Here is a 21,136-nt window from a genome sequence, read left to right on the forward strand (position 1 = left end):
TGAGTACAGTGCTTCTGAGTGGGCAGCTGAGCCGTCTCCTCAGACAGACATGCTGCGGTGTCTCTCAACACTTCACAAGTGGACGATTTTCTTCCAATTAAACTTGAGTCTAACATTTAGGTGGCATTTTGTTAAAGATGTTTAGTGTTGTAATGAGGGGTCACACAGTTACACTGTCCTCCCTGAGGAGAGTCCATATTTACTTTGAACAGCTGTTTGGTGAACTTCAGTGACTCTGTGTGTGTGTGTGTGTGTAGACCAGATTAGAAAGTGATTCATAGACGGACAGATCTAAAGCGCTACTGATTCTCTGCCAGCTGATATCGGATCAAATCACACATCACTGATCTGTCTGTTGTGTGCACAGAGTGTATGTGAACTTGTTGTGTTGAATATCAGTTAGCTACAAACACAGCTGGAAAAAAATACCTGCTTTTGGGGCGTCGGTGGCTTAGTGGTAGAGCAGGTGCCCCATATACAAGGCTGTTGCTGCAGCGGCCCGGGTTCGAGTCCAGCCTGTGGCCCTTTGCTGCATGTCATCCCCTCTCTCTCCCCCTTTCACACTTAACTGTTCTGTCCATTAAAGGCAAAAAATGGCCAAAAAAAAAAAAAACCTGCTTTTGTTGCTGCCGACAAAGCTGGAAGCGTCCCAAACTCTAATTAAAAATACCCAATTTTGCTGCAAACATGGCAAGAAATGGCCCAAACTCTTGGTAAGAAAAAAAACAACACTTTTGTCACTGCAAATACAGCTGGAAACATCCGAACTCTCAGTAAAAAATACCTGCTTTTGTTGCTGCCAACACAGCTGGAAAATGCCCTGAACTCTCATTAAAAATAATGAACTTTGGCTGGAAACATGGCTGGAAATGTCACAAACTCGCAACAAAAACATACCTGCTTTTGTCACCGCAAACACAGCTGGAAACAAACAGTGGTCTGCCACTGTCTGCTTCTTAACAGCTGTCTTGCCTTGGTGTCACTCCTCTCATACTCGTGGTGAGAAACTCTGCTCATGTCATATGTATGGCGTAAACAAATGAAAGTTTGGTGATGCTAACAGAAAAGCTTTGTATTCAATGAAATTAATGTTTTTTTCTCTCTGTAGCATAAATGTGTGCACTAAATTTTGAGCCAGTCCAATTATTATTCTGAGATATGTTAGCAAACAAACACAACAAGACACAGACGGACGTGGATGGATGGACAAACAGAAGGACAGACAGAGGTGATCGCAAAACTTCTGCTCACTGCTAAAAAAGGTGGAAAAAATAAGTTTCTCTTAATATAAAAGAAAACCATTATTTTTAGTTTCATTGCGTGCAAGAATAAAATGCTCCTGTATGTCCCAGGAGTCAAAGGGAAGTCAGCAGGCCTCTCCCTATCATGCCCCCACTAACCTCCCTTTTGATATCAGACTGTTACGACCTTTGAATCTAAACTGGAAACTCATCTCTTCATCTTAACTGTCAGTTAGATGCCTAGTCTTTGATTGCTTCAGACCTTGTTTTTAATATCCTTCCAGTGGACCGTTATTGTGCAATCACTACCTGTGATGAGTATTCCAACTAACTGCTCTTTTTCCAAGCCAGATGAAGATCTTGTTTGTGTTGGTGGTAACACTTTCTCATGTCCAACCTCTGAATTCATGTCGCAGAGCCCTAAAGCTCTCTTGGCCCACAGCCCATGATGTCTTATTTTATCCTGCCTGTTTGAATGGTGAGTTTTGCTCTTTGTGTGTTTGTGTAGCCTGTCTCCTTTCCAGGTTTCCAGGGTGAAGAGTTCATGTGGCTCACTTCTGCTCAACAACCTCCTGGATCCATTCTTCATGAACAGTATGTTTATTAGCTGTTATATCAAAGCAACAAAGCAAAACAACAGTCGTAACGTGACTACTAGTACATGACATTATGCTAGGAGTCAAGCTAACGTTAGAACTAGAGAACTGCTATTGAACTTCTCTTACATCTATTTCCACAGTTAAATACAGTCACATGCCATTATTAAATACTGTTAGCGTTATATTAGTCACCGTACTAGCATGTATACATTGACAAAACAACAGTCATAACTTGACTACAAGTACAAGACATTATGCTAGGAGTCAAGCTAACGTTAGAACTGGAGAACTTCTATTAAACTCTTCTCAGAGTTAATCAACGTTTCGATCAACATAAATCTTCATCAGGAAGACGAAGATCTATGTTGATCAAAACGTTGATCCTTACAATAAACATTTGAGGAGCTATAACAGTGTGCGGACTTCACCTTTTTTAAAAGTTAAGTTGTTGTGGCCTTATGTCATATTTCAAAATAACAGTAGTAATAGTTTTAGTAAAAATAGTAAAAGATAAACATTTTGATTCCTTTTTCTTCCCCCATTCGTGGCGCCCCCCTATGGATGACGCCGGTCTTAGCATTTGCCTATACTGCCTATGCCATGGGCGGCACTGCATGTACCTTCTGGACCCCCGACAGAGGTCCAGGTGAAGCCCTGAATGTCCTCAAGCCCAGGAAACGCCACTGTGCTGCCTGCAGGTTCATTCAGCCCTTTTATGTCATTTTCCTCTATTTCCAATTTGTGATTGGAAGGATATGGATTTATCACCTCCTGCCCCCGATCTGAATTTCATCAGACAGTCATAATAGTCGTATGACTGCAAACAAGTTCTCATTAGATTTAGAAGTATGCTGTTACAGCAGAGGAGTTGGACGAGTACGCCTTTTGACTTTTCATTTTATGAAAATTTCAGTTTGCCTTTTGCCATACATGAAAAAAATAATCTGTAGTATACGTATACTCTGTGTGTGTGTGTGTGTGTGTGTGTGTGTGTGTGTGTGTGTGTGTTTTGACAGTGAGCTGCAGCTGCTGCAGTCAGCTCACATAACATCTCTCTGTGTGAGTGTGTGGTGGAGTTTAATCCCTCTGTGAGTGGTCTTTATTACAGAACACAAAGAGCTGATCCTCCTCTCAGGACGCCCAACACATGAAGCTGTTGTATGACCTGTAATGATATCTTTAAAAAAAAAAAAGTCGTGTTACAGAAAGACTGTTTGTAATAAGCTCTCTGAACGAGGCCTCCTGATTGGCAAGTGTGCACAATCCTCCTCACCTCCTGTCTGTACCCCTGCTGTCGCAAAAAATCTAGACTCACAAGTTCCACTTGAAAGCAGTCGACAAAGACAGCTGCAAAGAAAACAAGCCTCCATCCTGCAAGGCTTCTTTGTGTAAATTAATATATCACTGGATTTCAAGAATCTAGGAAACAGAGCGGACTGTGAGGGCTCCACCTGATAATGTTTTACAGGTATAACTAAGACAACTCAATCGAAAAATGAATCAAGAAAGCAGCCTTCATGACCAAAGAAAAACAAAACTAATAGTAAATATTACATAATATATATGACCATCAGTTTAATAACAGAAATCTAAAGAGAACAACTTAATTACTAATCTTCATAAACCCAGCTTAGCAAGTAATAGGATGTTTCAACAAAAAATTTAGGCAGTGGTTTGGAAAAAAAAAACCTGTTGTGGAACAATGCATTGGACGAAAAACAAAAAAAGAGCGCATGTGGTATCAGTGTACAAATGTCCCAGGAGGACCTGAAGGCCACATCTTTAAGTAAGTTATTCTGATCCTGAGTCCAAATAAATCTGAAGAATAGACACTTATGTGATCAATAAAGAGCTGTTAAAAATCCTTTCATATGTTTTTATAACATAAACGTAAGCAGAGTCAGAACATAAACTTTATTTCTCTACACATCAGTATTCACAGTCAGTTTCACACAGTAACAAAATACAGCAACAACGTCTGAAACATACAGAAATGCAGTCTGCTGCTACGCCGTGTGACAATTTAAATAAGATACTGTTACAAAGTGACATTTTTAGTGTTAAATAAAAATGAAATGTTTCAATACAAAGTGAGAAAAGTTGAGGTGTGATCGGCAGGTGAGTTCAGCCCTCTGACAGATCCACCTGAAACGACAAACATCACACGTTGAGTTGCAATCTAAGACTGAATGTTTAAAAAGCTGTCTCAAGTCTGACAGGACTGAGCGCACTTGGCGTTTGTCTTTTGTCTTTCCTTTTATTAAAGAAAACATCAACTGGTGACTTTCTGACTCCACTGCAGACTATTAGGGGTTAAAAAAAAAAAACTTAATCTGGCAACCTAGTCTCCAGGTTAAATGTTGGCATTGTACGTTTCTGCAATCCATGGATACGTTACATTTATTTTTGTTTTGTTTTTATGTAGCAGATACGTTGCAAGCAACTTTACATCTCAACATTGCAGTTAATGTGTGGTTATGTTTAGGCACAAAAACTACTTGGTGATGGTTGGAAAAAACATCATTTTTTGGCTTTGAATACCCGGTATGGTGGCACTATCCCAGCAGACAAGCATCAATGTCTTGGTAAAAAAAAAAAACTGCTTTTCATGGGACTATCCCCGGTGGAAACACAGCAATGTAGCAGTTTAAAACAATTGCTTTTTGTGGTGCTATCCCCGGTGGAAAGCAGCAATGTCTTTATTAAAAACCGCTTCTTGTCATGGCACTATGCCCACTGGAAGTCACATTGTGTTGGTATGATCAGATCATTTTATTTGACTTTGGTTGTTTGCTGTCCAGATTAACTTCATGAAAGCTACTCATGAAACTAATTTTGCTCCCAGCATCGTGCGTTTTGTCCTGTTTGTACCTCACTGTCCTTTAAAAGCATGTTGGAGCTACGACAGTGTTCAAAGCTCTCTAACCTCGGTGGGAATCTGAACAACACTCTCATCTGCTCTCCTCCCAGCAGCCATCAGTCTTATCAAACAGCAGTGAAGAAGTCAAACTATTTATAACCTGTCAGAGAGTCGAGGAATGACAGAGGCTGTCATCTGGTGACAGCGGGCGTTCACACTGAGGGGGTCTAATGGCTTTTGGAGGCTAAATTATGTCTGTGATGCTTTCACTCAAGAAAAACAAAATTCCTCACTCAAGTCTTAAATTCTGCTCACAGGAAGTCTTACCCTTTTTAAGGACCCAATGCTGCTCCCACGAATTGCCGCCATCAGGTCATCACGGCTTGACCTCTGTGGTGGTGGAAGACGTGATGGTTCGTCTCGTCTCTTCTGCAGTGACGGCTTCAAGGCGTTCTTCAGGTCTTTGAGAATATCTGCACTCTCCTTTTCATTGGCCCCGTTCTTGAGCTTCTTTGACTTTGGCTTTTTTTGGTTTGACTGAATGTTCGTGCTGTTTGAACTTTCGTGCTGTTTGACCATTTCAGAGATCTTCCTCGTTGGTGGATTTAAAGATGGAGGAGGGGGAGGAGGAGGAGGAGCAGGGGGATTTCTGATCTGATTTTCAACAGTCTTAGAAGATTGTGAGGGCTTCTTCTGTGGTCTGTTTTCTGCAGATGAACCAGGACCTTGTCCTGACACCTCTGGAGGACTCTGCTCCTTCCTCTGTTGGAGCCTCCTCTGTCGTTCTTGGTCCTGGTTGCGTGTCAGGATGCTGGTCGCTGTCATTCTCGGACCCGGGAGGTCGAACTGGTAACCAAGCTTGAGCAAAGTCGTGTTTTCCCTCAGCAGCTGGACCATCTCCATCTCTACCTTACCCCCGCAAATGTGCCTCTGGTTGTGGAAGCGAAGCTCCACCAGTGTCCTGTTATGCTGAAGCGCCGCCAGCAGAGCCAGGATACCCTGACCAGACACAAAGTTGGACTCAATGTTCAGGTTCCTGATGAAGCGGTTCTCACGGAGCATCTTAGAGATGGCGAAGGCAACCCGATCATCGGCGTGGGTGTTGGCGAGGCTGAACATGTGGACGTGAGTGTTTGTACACAAGGCCTCGGCAAAACGAAGCAAGGTTTCTTGGGAAATGTCTTCGATGTTGTTAAGGTTGACTTCTCTCATGGTGGGATCGTCACTCCGGATCTGCTCCAGAGTTTCATCAATTACGATCGGGTTCCCGCTTGCTCTGTCAGAGGTTGCATTCAGGTTTTGTTCTGTCATTTCACTCCTCCTCGATTCACTCCTCGTGCCTTTTGACAGACCGTTTTTCTGAGGACATTTAATCCTGATCAGAGCCTCCTTTTTACACTCATCTTTCTTTTCCGCCTCATCTTCCTTCGCATCATTTTTGCTGTAGACACTCTGAACTTTCTTCCCCTTCTGTGAAATCTTCCTCCTGTCACTGTCCACAGTCTTACTGGCATCGCTGGTGGTCACTGTCACTCGCTCCCCTCTGCTCTTATCTTGACGTCCTTCCTGCACACGACAACAGGACAGAAAATTAGGTCGAACCCTGACATTCTCCAGCCTCCGACTTTTAATTAGGAACCCTCTCCAACGCTGGCAGACAGTCATTAGAGCTGGCATTTCTCCGACAGTCTGTATTTTTAGACTGTTTTCCACCAACACATTTTAGTGAACTGGATACATGTGACACTTTCTACATCATTATATATATCACACCAGTGAGTTTATGTCTGAACACACACTGAGCATGCATCTGAAATTACAGAGGACAACACAATATGTGAGGACATTTTGGTCCCAAAGCAAAAGGCTTCATGTCAAAAACACATCTCATTGTGGCCAAACATGCACAAATACAGTATGACTTTATTTCTAGCATTACATTTGTATTGCAATGATATGATTGAACTTTCATCAAGGTGAAGGACGTTTGAGAGACAAGTAGAAAAAAATTCAAATTTCAGAAAGAATTGAGGCAACGGAGACCAAAATATTTGTCACTTTTAGTCCATAGTATGGGCCAAGCTCCAGAAACACTGAATCCTACATTTCCAACAATGCAACTGGACAAAAACTTTCAACTGTGAATCAAACTCCACACCTCCAGTTTGTGACGCAGAACTTCTATTATACATTTGTATTCTACAAGCCAAACCTGATGACATCACTGCAAGGTCGTCTGGGTTATTTTCTGCTGCAGAGCCACAGAAGACACCAAACAAATGTTTTCACAGGCTAAGCAGGACTCAACGTGATGGGTAAACTGATCATCATGTGTAAAATTGTTAGAGTGCTCCTTTAATCCCAAACTGAAACTGAATCTGTTTTCTGATTTATTTTTTTTTCCAAAACTGCTGTCAGGGTAAGACAAGTCTTACTTTGTCAGACTGAGGCTGTCTTGTCTCGTCACTGATTGATTCATTACTTAAAATACTGCACGTGTTGTTTCATCTCAGTTCTCACTCCAAACGTAAAACTATCGCTTTGTCAGTGATCTCAGTGTCAGAGACCGACACACAGAGGCACCTTCTGCGACGGTATGATTCAGTGGGTCAAACATATGGTTCATCAGTTCCCGTGTGAATTTTAAGCCAAACTATGATGTTTTTTTCTAAACCCAACCACGTTTTGTTGCCTAAACTGAAGGAATTAAAACCAAACAATGTTTCACCCGCATTTATTTTGAAAAAGACTGTATGCATGTAATGAGCAGAAACCGTATTATTATTGTATTTTTAAAAGACACAATGCATGTAATGAGGAGGAGGAGGGAGGAGTCTCTAAGGCAGTCCTATTTCCTGCGCACGCTCTCACTCGCTTCTTTGTATGTGACGTCACGTCTTTGCATATGCGCTGTCCGGATGGAGAGCTGAGACCTGGCGGCAAAGACGACCAACATTGCACAAATGTCTCTGATTTGTGTTGTTTACAGGTGTTCCTGTCAAACTGGAAAAAAAAAAACAAAGGCCACTTTAAGTCCCGAAAAACAGCAGGACGTAAAGGGGAGAAACTTAAGAAATTAAAAAGGCACTAAGAAAGAGCGGCAAACGTCAATCAAAAACCTCCATGTTTAGTCTGGAGGAGCGGAGTCAACTAATTTCAAAGTCAGATATAAACAGGTGCATTAAAGTGTGCTGTGACAATTTCTCCTTGTTTTTAGCAACAACCCAGATTTTTTTTGGACTTTCACCAGGCCTCTAGGAACAGTTGACTTAGTAGGTAGAAAACATTAAATGAAGTTAACGTTAGCTAGTAATGTAGCCTGACAGCGGAGTGGAAACACAAAAGACAGGTACACTTAAGCACATTTACTCACCCAGCCAAAAAACAGACCGTAGTTGTTTCAGTCATCGACCAGACTGCACACAAAATAGTTACAGTTACTAGACTCTTGTATGCTTTTATCTGCTCGCTGGGTAATGTAAGTAATGTTAGGATGTCTGGAAGATGAGGTCATTTGTAACAACAATAGTGTTGACACCAAACAAATCAGTCAAGCTGTGGAAAAAATTACACTTTTCATTGTTTGTATGGATAACTTCCAACATGAGTTTCAATTTTTTGACAATACCTGCTGCCTGCAGGTTCAGCCAACCATTATATGTAGTCACTTTCCTCAGTATTAGGATTTATCACTTCCTGCCCTCCATCTGAATTTTGCACGTCATAATAGTCATGTGATTAAAACAAGTTATACTTTCAGAAGGAGAGAGATGTCAGTCGTCAGTCTTGATGTGTTTACTTGTCTTTGTCGTGTACGCTGATGTTGGCAATGGAGGAATGGGCAGTTTTTTTATTGCTGGTGGTTGTTTTTCGCCACTGTGTTAAACTTGACTGAGTGAGAGCATGTATGGGGGAGGGGAGCTTCACTGCATGTGCACGAGCAGTGATTGACACTGCGATGGAGACTCCTCCCTGCTCTGATTGGTTGTTTTCGTTCAGGCATGGTGGATTCTTGAAAATACCATTAGAGTACTTGGAGGAGTCGGAGGAACCTGATTTTTTCACAGATAATCTGTCTCATGTACGACAGTCAGGATACAGTGAAAGTCATTTTCATAAAAGCTGCCGACTGAGCCTTTCATGTCAACACATTCAGATTATTAATACAAAATATAGTCTGCAAATAAACTACGATGTATTTTTAAGAATTAAGCCCCCTGGCAGTTTATAAAGTAATTTAAATGCACTGTGATGAACACATTTATCCATCAATGACAATCCTGTAATTTAATATAAATATTCTGAAATGGGCCATTCTGCACAAATACTGTTGCCTTTGGTACTTTTAGTATATTTCAATGCTCTTGTTCTTTTACAGAGTATTTCTACATGTTTCTACAAGTTCACCGATTGATTTTGTTCCAGGCTTCAGTTCATTTCTGTCAAAATCAACCTGCAGTAACTTTAAATTTGCTGAGAAGTAGAGTTGTAGCGGTGTACCAGTTTTAAGGTAGACTGTGACATGAAATCTGCTTATCTATGATATTGAAGAAAAAAAGCAAATGGATGCAGAATTGCAACTTTATTTTAATTATTTCCAGAAAGGGAGACTGTTTACCCACATTTCCATTAAAGAAAATGGTTTCAATTATAGTAATAAAATGTTTATTTAACACAAAATGACCCTTAAGTTTCATTCCTTTAAAGTTCATTCTGATTAAAAACTAATAATCGTTTAATTCCATGATACCATGAAACTGCAATATATCGAATCGAATATTGTGATAATCCCTACTGGGAAGAGACAGTCCATCACATTTAACATTTGGTCAACTTTTTATTTCTGTCAGAGGTTCGGATCATCATGTGATGCAGGTGCAAGCAGGGACCATATTTGAAATTCCCGTTGCTGCTGTAGCATCTGTGTTCTGAAAGTTAGATGTTTATTTTTGGAAAATTAAATCCAAAACATTATAAACAAACATGAACATTGTAAAGAGGATCGTGTAAATTTGGTAGTTTCTAAAATCTCAGATGTTGGCGAGACCTTTAAGACACTAGAGTTTTGAAAACACTGTCTTACATTTGGAGAATGACCAGCAGGAATGTGAAATTTCCTCTCCTGGTGGTTAAAACGTGCAGTTATGGTGTTTTAAGTGTGTTATAGAAAACTTTAAGACAGAGTATTGATGTCCCCTCTCACCTGTCCTCCATTGGACTCCATCTTCTCGTCCTCCATCAGCTTCTTGTTCTCGTCCTCCCAGTATTTCAGCAAAGCATCTCTGTCAAAGTTCCCCGTTGGGGTTTTGGCAGTCTGGTCTTTCTGCCTCAGGCCGATGGGGATGTTGTCATCGAGGTCGGCCAGCTCCCTCTCCAGCTCCTGGAGCTCCTCCGAGGACAGAGTGGCCAGCAGCTCGTCTTCATCCACCTCTTCGTACTTCTTCAGCTCCCTGCGGTACCCAAAGGTACTCATGATTCTGCTCTTGTTTAAAGATTCCTCAAACACCTCAATCTCTGGATCTTCTCCTTGTACTTTTATCTCTTTGTGTCCTTGAATCTTCCTTTAGTTGTTTTCCTGATTGAATCCTCGCACTGACTTGTCCTCCATCAGGTTCCTTCACATCGGGGATGCTGTGGACGACTGGTGGCAAATCACAGAGTCCTTGTTCATCTACTGGTCCCAGCTGCCAGAGGAGCCTGACAGGGAGAAAGGGGAGGGCCGTCATACCGCTGATGGTCCTGTCTTTTTTTAGGGTGTTGGGTGGGGGGTCAATGAGATAGGCTTACTGCTGGAATGTGAGCCCTCTGAGTGGCCTGTGCTGAAAGCTCATCAGCGACTCGTGCCTCGAAAGAAATGAAGGGAACAAAACGCCGTGGGGAGACATCGGAGATGTAGCTCTGCGGCATTACGTAACGTGTCGGGACACAGAAACACGCCGTGGTTGTGGTGTTGTCAGGGAAACACTTGTTCTCCCTGAGGATGGTGGGATTATGTACAGTGCAGCTCTGGCTGGCATTGAGGAGGACTGATGTTGGACCCTCATGTTGTTTACACCAGAACAGAAACAACATCAAGTCAGGACAGACAGAGTTATCGGACGCTTTCAAATAATCCTCAACTTTCTTTTTAACATTTGGTGGAACAAAAGCAAAGGAGTGACTGATTTTGATCTCCAAAATCTGCCATATCAAGTTAAAAAATGATTGCAGTGTCGATCAGGAAAGGTTAAAGGAATTTGTCTCAGTGCAGCCGAGATACAAACTGGAGCACAAGACAGAAAGCGGCCTCACCTCAAAATCTGTTTAGTAGTTATTCATTCATAGTAAACTTTGAAACTGAAATTGTAAGCCAATGTGAAGGGGAAGTCTTTAAAGAATCAGTGTGTAGGATTTAGTGCCATCTAGTGTTGAGGTTGCAAATTGCAACTAACTGAATACCCCTCTGCAACACCTCCCTTTTGTGAACCTACGGTGGCCTTCAAGTAACCTAAAAAAACGAAAGGCCCAAGTGCAAACCTCTGAGGCTAAAAAAATGAGCCAATGCAATGTGTCAGAAACTGCAGTTCCTCTAATCCAAGAGCGAGTCAATACCCCATAGACCCCCATGTTAAAATGCTCAACTTTGAACGGTCCAGTTTGTGCCAGAGTGCGCTGCAACACTGGGAATGAGTATCTCTGAACGCACCACTCACATCATCTTCCTCCATTGTTTAAACAAGCCAACAAAAGTTGCTAGTGTCTGTGGAGAATTGTTTTGCATCCAGCTAAGCCCCACCCACCAAAAAACTTCATACTGTTTGCCAACAGTACAAAGGTATATTCTACACCAATAAAAACATAGATGTAAATGTTCTATTTATATATCAAATAGATCTTAGCATAACCCTTTTTATATATAAAGTAGACCCCTCTTAATCCGACACACTGCTCCTTTAAATAGTTTTGTTGTTTTGTTGCCAAGACAACCATCAGAGCTCAGTGTCAACATGCAGCCGTCACTGATGAATGTTTAACAAGCTGCTTGGAAGTCGTTTCATGTTACATGTCTGAAGTGAAAAGACTTTGAGTAACATAACGCCGCTCTCATCCTAAAGCTGTCGTAAATGTGACCTTTGACCTGGATTATTGCTGATAAGCATCAGTCATCCAGCTGTGCGGCCTGGACTGAGAATGGAAACACGTTCAGTTACAATACAAAGGACCCAACTGGTGTTTCCTGCATGTTTAACTCCATTAAATCCCAAATTGTGTGTCATTTCCTGCTAACTTTTTAGATTCATTCCCCTCCTGCCAGGCAGCCGTTGGTTTCACTTCATTTCTACAAAAATCAACTTGCAGAGAGATAATCCATCACAAAATGTATCTATGTGTTCATGACACATCTCTGTTATTCCTCGGCATAAGTCCCAAACCTCAAAGCAAACATTTTGGACGCTCTTTTCATTTATTTTCCTCTGAGACACTTGATACTCGACAGCTTCACCACTGGCAGCTGCACAGCTACTTTACACAGCTACTTTACAGAGTGATATTATGTTTGGTGTGCTTTCAGCTTGTTCTGCTGCCCCCAGTGGCCGAAACCTCGAACTGTAACTTGCTTTTCACTTCAGTTTAATTTTGTTCAGACAGACAGAAACACAGCCAGCTGCTGACACTGCAGAGTTTGGCTGATGGATGAGGTGTAATGGCACCTGAAAATCCTGTGATATGTCACATACACCTTGTTTTATTGTCTCGCTTTAATCTGTACGTGCTGTGCTTTAGCACATTAACACACCTGCTGCTTTACACATCTGACTCAACTTCCAGCGCGTGTCAACAGTTTGGAGGTTGTTCAAAACAATGTGACCTCTGTCTGTTATCACGTTCTCGGGTGACCTGCCAGAATGTGCAGCCACATTGTTGTTGTTGTTGTTTCCGCAGGTCAGGAGGTTAAATTTAGAGTCGATCTGCTTTCACTGTCTGTCAGCCAGAGGAAGCAGCTCACACCTCCTCGCTGTGTTCACTGTCAGCATGATCCAACAGTGCTATGGCTCAAAGTTTGTTCAGCTGCAATTTCTCTAATGACCACTAGATGGGGGAAACCCAACTTCCCTCTGGAAAGTTAATAAATAAATAAATAAATAAATAACTGAATGGGCCTACCAGGCACAGGACCAGGGGCCCCTCTGGTCTTCACCTGCCCTGTTTGGTTCAGTTCAGTCAAACTCAACTTTATTTGCCCCCTCAGTGCGGTTCGTTTGTGCAGGTGTGAACACATCGAAACAACCGGACCGAGACCTTCTTGAAGAGGTGGTCTCGGTCCGGTTCCAAAGGAACTCTGGTGCGATTGGTTTGTGGTGAGAAGGTGTTCCGACCTGGATGTGAAGCAACTGCAGTCACATGACACATTGTTTGGGTTAAACATGAGCATGTTACAGTCCTGGAGGATTATTAATGTGCACCTCCTCCTGTACTGCCTTAATATGCACATTCAGCACATCCAATGCATCAAAACATTGTTTTCTAGTTGGAGCCGCGCCTCGTTTTCAAACTGTATGGTTTGACTAAAATGAACAATGACAGCAATATAGTCCACGATGAGCAGCGCTAAAATCAACCTGCGTAGTTGTCCCTCCATTGTGACATTAGAAAGTGTCACATTTATCTTGCAAGTGTACTCTTCTTCAACGTTTGCTTTACTTCCTGGATTTTTCCCACATGGAAATTCTGACCAATCAAGAGCAGCTTTCTCACACAAGGCATTTGATCTGGTCCGCTTGTAAATGCTGCCGTGAGAACACGAACCAACTCTAGGCAATTATACAACTTTGGAACAACATGAGTCCCTGATTCAGACCAGAGGAGACCACTCTAGGGCTGACAGCAGCCTTAGTGTTACTAACGGCAACAGCACCTTAAAAAATACTTTGATCCTGTGACATTATTTAGATGTACCCTTTTATTTGACAATTTACAGTGTTTAAGAGCCCTCCCTGCTTCGGGTACGTAATGGTCTGAACATCACCATCTCTGTTTTATTTCCCCCCCAAAAAAACAGATACACAGTTAACAGGCTCCTTCATCCAACACCTGAGTCCCAGAAATCTGAGTCACCTCACACAATACAGTGAAAATAAACTTCGTTAATGCCCTTTAGAAAAAAATCATTTACAGTAACACAGTCTCATTGCTCACACTTTCTAGGTGAGCTCTAGAGCAGTGGTTCCAAACTGCTCCACCCACGGGGTCCAAATTTCTCCTTCGTCATTCGTTCAAGATCCACAAAGTTTAATACATTCAGCGCTTGTGTTTGTCCATGTCATCGAGCTAGTTTGCTGTCTCTGTTAAGTATCTGTCCGTTAACAGGAAACAGCACTACAAAATAAAAGCCTGTGCCAAAAATTTTCTGTACTTCAAAATAAAGTGCATTTATGGGCCCGCAACCCACTTTTGGACTGTGACCCACTCGTTGGGAACCACTGCTCTAGATCATTCTTAGGTGTAATTCATAGATGGTTGATAAATACAGGCCCTGTTACATAAAAGGAAAGAAAAAAACACAAACTCATTACCAAATTTAAGACTCAGTATACAAGATGGAAATCGTCCCCTCAGTCCTCCCTGCAGATGATTTTGGCGTACAGGTCGTTCTCTTTGAACAACAGGTAGTCCTTCAGCCTGTTGGGCAGGTGGGCGGACATCAGACTGCTGCAGCTCAGGTGTTTCCTGATCACCACTCTGCTCAGGTGAGACAGAGAGCGAGGGTTACCTGGAGAGCACAGAGGAGCAGTTTGTGCCAAAGTGACAGGAACATGTCATACCTGACAGGAACAGGAAGTACGCCCCCTGGTTCTCATGTACAACAGCAGCTATTTAACTGTTTTCACCACACTGTTAACTCACGTATGGTCCTGTGAATGTGAGACCACTCCTTGTGTTTCTCCAGGATCTTTCTCAGCTTGCCACAGAGAGAAACCTGACCGACGTATTCCAGGAGGATTGAGACGACTTGGCCCACAAGGTTCACCAGCCAGGAGACACTGACGAAATCACAAAACTGGACGACAGAACAACATTCACAGGATTCAGACAGGTAGGTTTACTGTTTAGAGTCAGCTGTATTTGTCTTTCAGAGTTCTCATGAGAGCAATTAAACCAGCCTCATTTTCCATGTCATAATTCACACGTATTAAACAAATACGTTCCAAAAATTATCTATAATGTACTTGTGATTTTATGTGACCAGGAAGCCCTGAAATTCTTGCAAAAGGCCTTGAAAGCAGCACACCAAAAGCGTTCAGGTTTCAAAGGGTTAAAGAAGATGATGTAGGCATATATGTTTCCAATCACCACTGTGCCAGCTCCACCAAATTTGTGCTAAGTTTGTGCTTGATTTATCCTTTTATGTCTATTTTACAAGTGTTGGTGGTGCTTTTGTGGTTTGCTCTGGACGGTGGTGGCGGTGTATGCTGTGGCGCTCCGGAGCCCTCCGCATAAGATATGCAGGACTTCTATTTTTGCTGGACGCCGGAGAACAACGCAGCGATTCAGCCCCTAGCAGATCGTGCGGGGCAGGAAGTCGTGCACAGAAACAAAATAAAACATCTGGTTAATTTAAATAAAACATCTGGTTAATTTTCAAAATAAAAAACAGTGTTCACGGCGGATCATATTTCCCTGCACTACACCTTGAAAACGTCATAATGGGCGGAGGCAGGCCTGAAGTCAACAGGTCAGAGGTTTTCAGACGTCATTTCACCCCGTTGACACCATGGACGAGGAGATGTTAATCATGGAGGTGCACCCAGATGTCTTCCTACTACTCCTCTGGTTTTGTGGTTCTGTTTATAGAAACTACATCTTGTTATATCGCGCGATTATGCGTGAATTCGCGAGATCTCATGTGTCCTCGTGACTCCCGCTGTCCGGCAGAGCTGCAATGCTCCACAGAGCAAACGCAGCCGGAGGGTGTCGACGCCAGCGGAGCACGCAGCGGATAAGCAGCGCTGCTGTTCCGCAACAGACACGCATTCAGTGGAATTCCGGTGTGAGTCATTCATCGGAATGAGGAAAGCTGTCTATAAACTTTCCTTTTGCGGACTTCTGCTCGCTCGCCAGGTCGAGGTTTTCAATGTTAATATCAGTAAACATCAAAATAAGATGGAGAAGAATGGGTGCAAACTGAACCGGCATCCTGTTAGCCATTGTACAGGAAAATGGAAAACTGGAAAATACTGGACGACCTCGGTGCCGCATCAGTTTCCAACGTGATACCAGGAACTGTAATATCCTCTGATTCACTGAAACGTGGCTAAATCCTAGACACAGATCTGGCACTGACACTGATGGAGCAGAAGACTCTCTTGAGAGAAGGAGAGGAGGGGTGTGCTTTAGAGGCCGTACACGTGCCGCGTTTTTTTTTTTTGCAATATGGAGGTGGAGCAGCTTCCTTGCACAAGGAGCCGAACTCCAGGCGATTATACAACTTTGTAACAAACCTAGTCCCTGATTCGGACCAAAGCAAGACGACTCTATGGCTGAAAGCACCCTGAGACATCATTTTATTTCTACAGTGAGAAAACAACTTACAGCAACTTTTTCCTCCTGATCTTGTGAGTAACTAGTCTCGCTCAGGTCGTCCCATTCGTCGTCATGGTTACAACAGAAACACTTCTCTGCGTCATAGCCGTTGTTGAGCAGCAGCCTCATCATCACCTCATCCTTCAGACAGTACAGCAGCGCCGTGGGGAACACCGTGTCATTCACCACTGTGAAGTAACAGTTCACATCTGCTTTGGCCGCCAGCAGCAGCTTCACAATCTCGTAGCGGCCCGACCTGACCGCCACCAGGAGGCAGCGCAGCGGGTCCAGGTCTGGTTTGGCACCCGACCTCAGTAGAATCTCTGTGCAGGTCGCGTCTCCGTTGGAGACAGCGAAGTACAGCGGGGTCCTCCTCATGTCGCCGTAGTTGTCGGTGATGTGAGGGGCCAACTGCGCATTGACGTCGAAGCCTTTCTGCAGCAGGAGCTCCAGGCAGTGAGTGTGGCCTCCATCAGCGGCAGAGTGGACGGGGCTGTGGCCGGACAGCCGCAGGGCCCGTCTGGTGGTGATGGGGATCAAAATCCTCAAAGCTCTGACGGAGAAAAGAAGTAGATCATTCGTTTACCATACAATGTGTCTCAGATTCTGCTGCGTGAATTTAAAGAAAAGATCCATTTACAAATGAATCTGCCACAGCGTCTGTTTTTGACCAATTACAGATGTTCAGAGACTTGTTTGGCTCAGACCAACACCAGGCCAACTTTTCTTGTTCTTAACAAAGAAGCCCTGCTGATCAGAGCATCAGCAGCTCTATAACATCGACCCACTCACAGATAGTGTCCCTCATATGCAGCGTGGTGGATGGGCAGCTGGGAGCTCAGGTTGTGAATGTTTGGATTTGCTCCGTGCTGCAGCAAGATGTCGATACAGTCTGGATTCCCCGAACCTGCAGCATCGTACAGGACGCTGTCGCCATTTGGCGCCTGAGCGTTTACATCAGCACCTTTTGATATAAAAATAGAAACATGGATTTTTAGACCAGGAGCACAGAGATAGTTTTAAATTAAATCAGTGCAGCATTATTGGTTCACCATGTTTGATGAGGAGCTCCAGGACTTCAGAGTGGCTGTACTCTGCAGCGATGCCCAGAGGTGTCACTCCATACTGGTCTGTCTCTGAGACCTGACCTCCGTTCTGCAGCAGGAGCTCCATGACTCGAACACAGCCGGCCCTGGAGGCCTCGTGCACGGCCGTCCACTTCTTCAGACACACCTGACCAACCCGAGCTCCTCCAGCGATCAGACTGGAAACCATCTGATAGGATCCGCCTCTGACCGCTGCAGAGAGGAGGAACAGACAGTGAGGATGGACAAAACTTTTCCAAAGGTTTTCCCTCTACGTGTCTGCTGTAAAGGACAGAATATACCAGGAAGGGATGCAATGATTGAGAGGCAGTGTCCTGACCTAAAAGAAGAGGGGATTCATTCTTGCTGTTGGTCGTGTGAGGAGAAGCTCCATGGTCCAGCAGCATCGTCACGTTTTCCACCAAACCAGCTTTTACTGCTAAAGTCAGGAAAGTCTCACCCCCCGAAGTCTTTTCCTCCAGAGTCAGACTGAAAGACGCTGAAACACACAACCAAAGCTCAACATTATTTCACTGAATTCAGCTGTAAAAGGACTCGTACTGATGGAGAGTTGTTAAAATGAAGTTGAATACTGAGGCAGAGTGCACATGCTGACACTATCATGCACTGTGAGCAGCAGGGCTTCCTGGTGGCCTTGTGGTTCAAGACACTGACACATCATCACATCAACTCATGATTTGAGTTCAAAGTTACAAACAATTTTTTTATTAAATAATTGAAATACTAATGCTTGAAGAGCATGCATGGAGAAAAATGTCCCCCATCCCTCCTTCCTTTCTTCCATCATTCACTTCACATACTGAAACAAAACTTCTAAGGTCCAATGAAAACATCCATCACCAACAGCTGCTCTGTTTACTTCATGTGAGATCAAAGTGTGGACCTCTTACCCACCGTACAGCACCGTCTCCAGCACCTGGACCAGAGGTTGGACCGCCGCCCTGTGCAGTGGATACCAGCCCTGCTTGTCCACCTGACTGAAGGCTGCTGGGAAATCACAGAGCTTCTGCAGTGCCACCATGTCACCTGCAAGAACAGTCTCAGTGAGGAGCTTTTACTTTAATTTCATTGGGATGTTTTCATGTGTTAGACCAGTGGTCTAAAAGCATAACAGTTAAAACACTTCCTCACACACAGATGAGTGTGTGTCTGTGCTGGTTATGTGGAAGTGTTTTAACCAATGTAACGGTTTTAACGAAAATGCATGTGTTTGGAGGACATGACTGTATAAATGAGACTTGGATTATACTGCACGAGTTGTGTGAGATTTTGTAAACAGATGCTTTAATATACACTCACCGGCTACTTCATTAGATACACCTGCTCAGCTGCTCGTTAACGGAAATAGCTGATCAGCCAATCATGTGGTAGCAACTCAATACAGTTAGGCATGTAGACATGGTGAAGACGACCTGCTGAAGTTCAAACGGAGCATCAGAATGATGAAGAAAGGTGATTTAAGTGACTTTGAACGTGGCATGGTTGTTGGTGCCAGACGGGCTGGTCTGAGTATTTACTGGGATTTTCAGCACAACCATCTCTAGGGTTTACAGAGGATGGTCCCAAAAAGAGAAAATATCCAGTGAGCCAAAATGCCTTGTTGATGCCAGAGGTCAGAGGAGAATGGCCAGACTGGTTCAAGATGATAGAAAGGCAACAGGAAGTCAAATAAGCACTGGTTCCAACCAAGGTGTGCAGAAGACCATCTCTGAAGCAACAACACCTTGTCCAACCTTGAAGCAGATGGGCTACAGCAGCAGAAGACCACACCAGGTGCCACTCCTGTCAGCTAACAACAGGAAACTGAGGCTACAATTCACACGGGTTTTCTCACCAAAACTGGACAATAGAAGATTGGAAAAACCACATTCAGATGGAAGCATGGATCCATCCTGCCTTGTATCAACGCTTCAGGCTGTTGCTGCTGGTGTAATGGTGTGGGGGAGATTTTCTTAGTACCAGCTGAGCATGGTTTAAACACCACAGCCTACCTGAGTATTGTTGCTGACCGTGTCCATCCCTTTATGACCACAGTGTACCCATCTTCTGATGGCTACTGCCTGCAGGTTCTGATTCAAAAGATATTTCCTCATTTGGTGTTTAGATGATGGTGGTGCCTCAGGAAGTGTCGGTATTTTTCTACATTTGTAAATGCATCTGGCTCCACTGAGAGTCAGTCTCAACTATGGACTCAAGACATCCTTGTCTTTAATTATGTATTTTGATGAAAACAGTTTATTGATGTTAACACTGTGGCCCGTTTGGATTTCTAACCACACCAGCATTTGACTCTTTACCTTGTTTGATGGCCAAAGCAAGCTTCAAAGCTTCACTCCTAAATGTACAAACAAGAACATGATGGTTAGAAAACTGCAACATGTCAGACTTTATTATACGGCTGATGACATTGTTTCATGTCGCTGTACCTCCCTGGTCCCATTAGATGACACGACTCCTGAATGCTCATCTGAACGTTGAAGTCCAGAAGTTCGTCTTCGTCCAAATCATCAGCTGAATCCATCCTTCTGACGTCAAACAGGTACAGACACACAAAGTTACAGCTTCACACGACACAATTCATCAGTAAGAAATAATTACAGCTAAAATAAACCTGAAAGCTAAAGATGTAATAATGTGTTATTGATAACCAAACTAAGTTCACACAGTTTACTCAGGTCTCTAGATTTGATGCAAAAGTTCTGCCTGAATTCGTTTCTACTAAAATTAACTGGTCTTGGTCCAAAATCTTGCTGTTATGAAAGTTTGTCTGACTTCAGCAGTTATTATGGAACTGTGACACAGCTCTCCAGTCTCATACTCATGTTTGATCACAGATACCTTCAGTTCACTCCAACATTTAGTTTGTAATACTGCCAAGCTTACATTTAATAAACATGCTCTGTCTTTGTTGAGCTCTTAATTGTTTTGCTATGAGCTCAGTTTTTCAGGTCACTTTGACCCCTGACCTCCTTTCTGTTGATCAGATATTAAACTAATGATCCAGAAACGCCAGCAAGAACACAAACGTATCAATGTTGCATCAATCTGAACAGGAGAACTCGCAAAATACGTCTGTAACGTGATAAAACCTGCATCGAGTCATTCTCACCTGATAAATGTGTCAGTGCTGGAGTCATAGGACGAAGCGGCAGCAGCACAGTGTTTGTTTCATGGCTGACGGCCCTCCCCCTCTGCACACACACACACACACACACACACACTCTCCACCACGCTATTTATAGGTGTCACCTGTTCCAGTGTATTTAACATGCAGGCCGGTCCACAGCACCTAATGGAGTGTAATGTCACTCTGCTGCACATTTTCCTCATCTAATGACAAACAATAATGAAGCTGCCTGTTGTATGAATATTTATTGTGTCATTATGATTCATCAGACAGTGACAGCCCTTTTGCAACAGAAGAGATCCGTCCGCCGTGCACTCAAACACTGTTAGAAGACATATAGATGAGAACCTGCTGAAATATGAAGAGATTGGAAGAGTGAAGTGACCTTTTCTGTCTGCTGCTGACCATTGAAATCTGTGAAAGTGAGACTTTACTTTCACCGTAAAGTCTGCACTTAAATCTGAACAGCTTTGCATATTTTTCTCTGTTAACTACCAAACACAAATGCTAATAACATATTATTAATTTGAGGGATTGTAAATGTTTTCCTTCTCCTATACACAGTTTAAAATGAAGGACATCCTGTACATTTGGCAGTTTTAATCACAACGCTGCAGATAAACTACAGTACAGCCTAAATT

The 21,136-nt window shown here is 43.1% G+C and overlaps 2 protein-coding genes across 2 annotated transcripts; both read right to left on the minus strand.

Annotated features, from left to right (window-relative positions):
- Positions 1-3,676: 3,676 nt before the first annotated feature.
- lmod2a (leiomodin 2 (cardiac) a) lies at positions 3,677-10,396 on the minus strand. Its single transcript, XM_050072909.1, has 3 exons — positions 9,904-10,396; positions 5,028-6,266; positions 3,677-3,985 (listed from the first exon to the last, which is right to left on the minus strand). The coding sequence occupies exons 1-3, from the start codon at positions 10,171-10,173 to the stop codon at positions 3,965-3,967; spliced, it is 1,530 nt and encodes a 509-aa protein (XP_049928866.1). The 5' UTR covers positions 10,174-10,396; the 3' UTR covers positions 3,677-3,964.
- A 2,640-nt stretch (positions 10,397-13,036) lies between these two features.
- Positions 13,037-20,528, minus strand: LOC126407722 (ankyrin repeat and SOCS box protein 15-like). Its single transcript, XM_050072891.1, has 10 exons — positions 20,478-20,528; positions 19,795-19,893; positions 19,666-19,703; positions 18,263-18,394; positions 17,688-17,846; positions 17,315-17,560; positions 17,055-17,226; positions 16,272-16,815; positions 14,586-14,739; positions 13,037-14,451 (listed from the first exon to the last, which is right to left on the minus strand). Exons 2-10 carry the CDS (start codon positions 19,887-19,889, stop codon positions 14,294-14,296), a joined length of 1,698 nt encoding a protein of 565 aa, XP_049928848.1. The 5' UTR covers positions 19,890-19,893; positions 20,478-20,528; the 3' UTR covers positions 13,037-14,293.
- Positions 20,529-21,136: the final 608 nt, after the last annotated feature.

This window comes from Epinephelus moara, chromosome 20 (genome assembly GCF_006386435.1).
Source record: "Epinephelus moara isolate mb chromosome 20, YSFRI_EMoa_1.0, whole genome shotgun sequence".
Lineage (NCBI taxonomy): Eukaryota > Metazoa > Chordata > Actinopteri > Perciformes > Serranidae > Epinephelus > Epinephelus moara.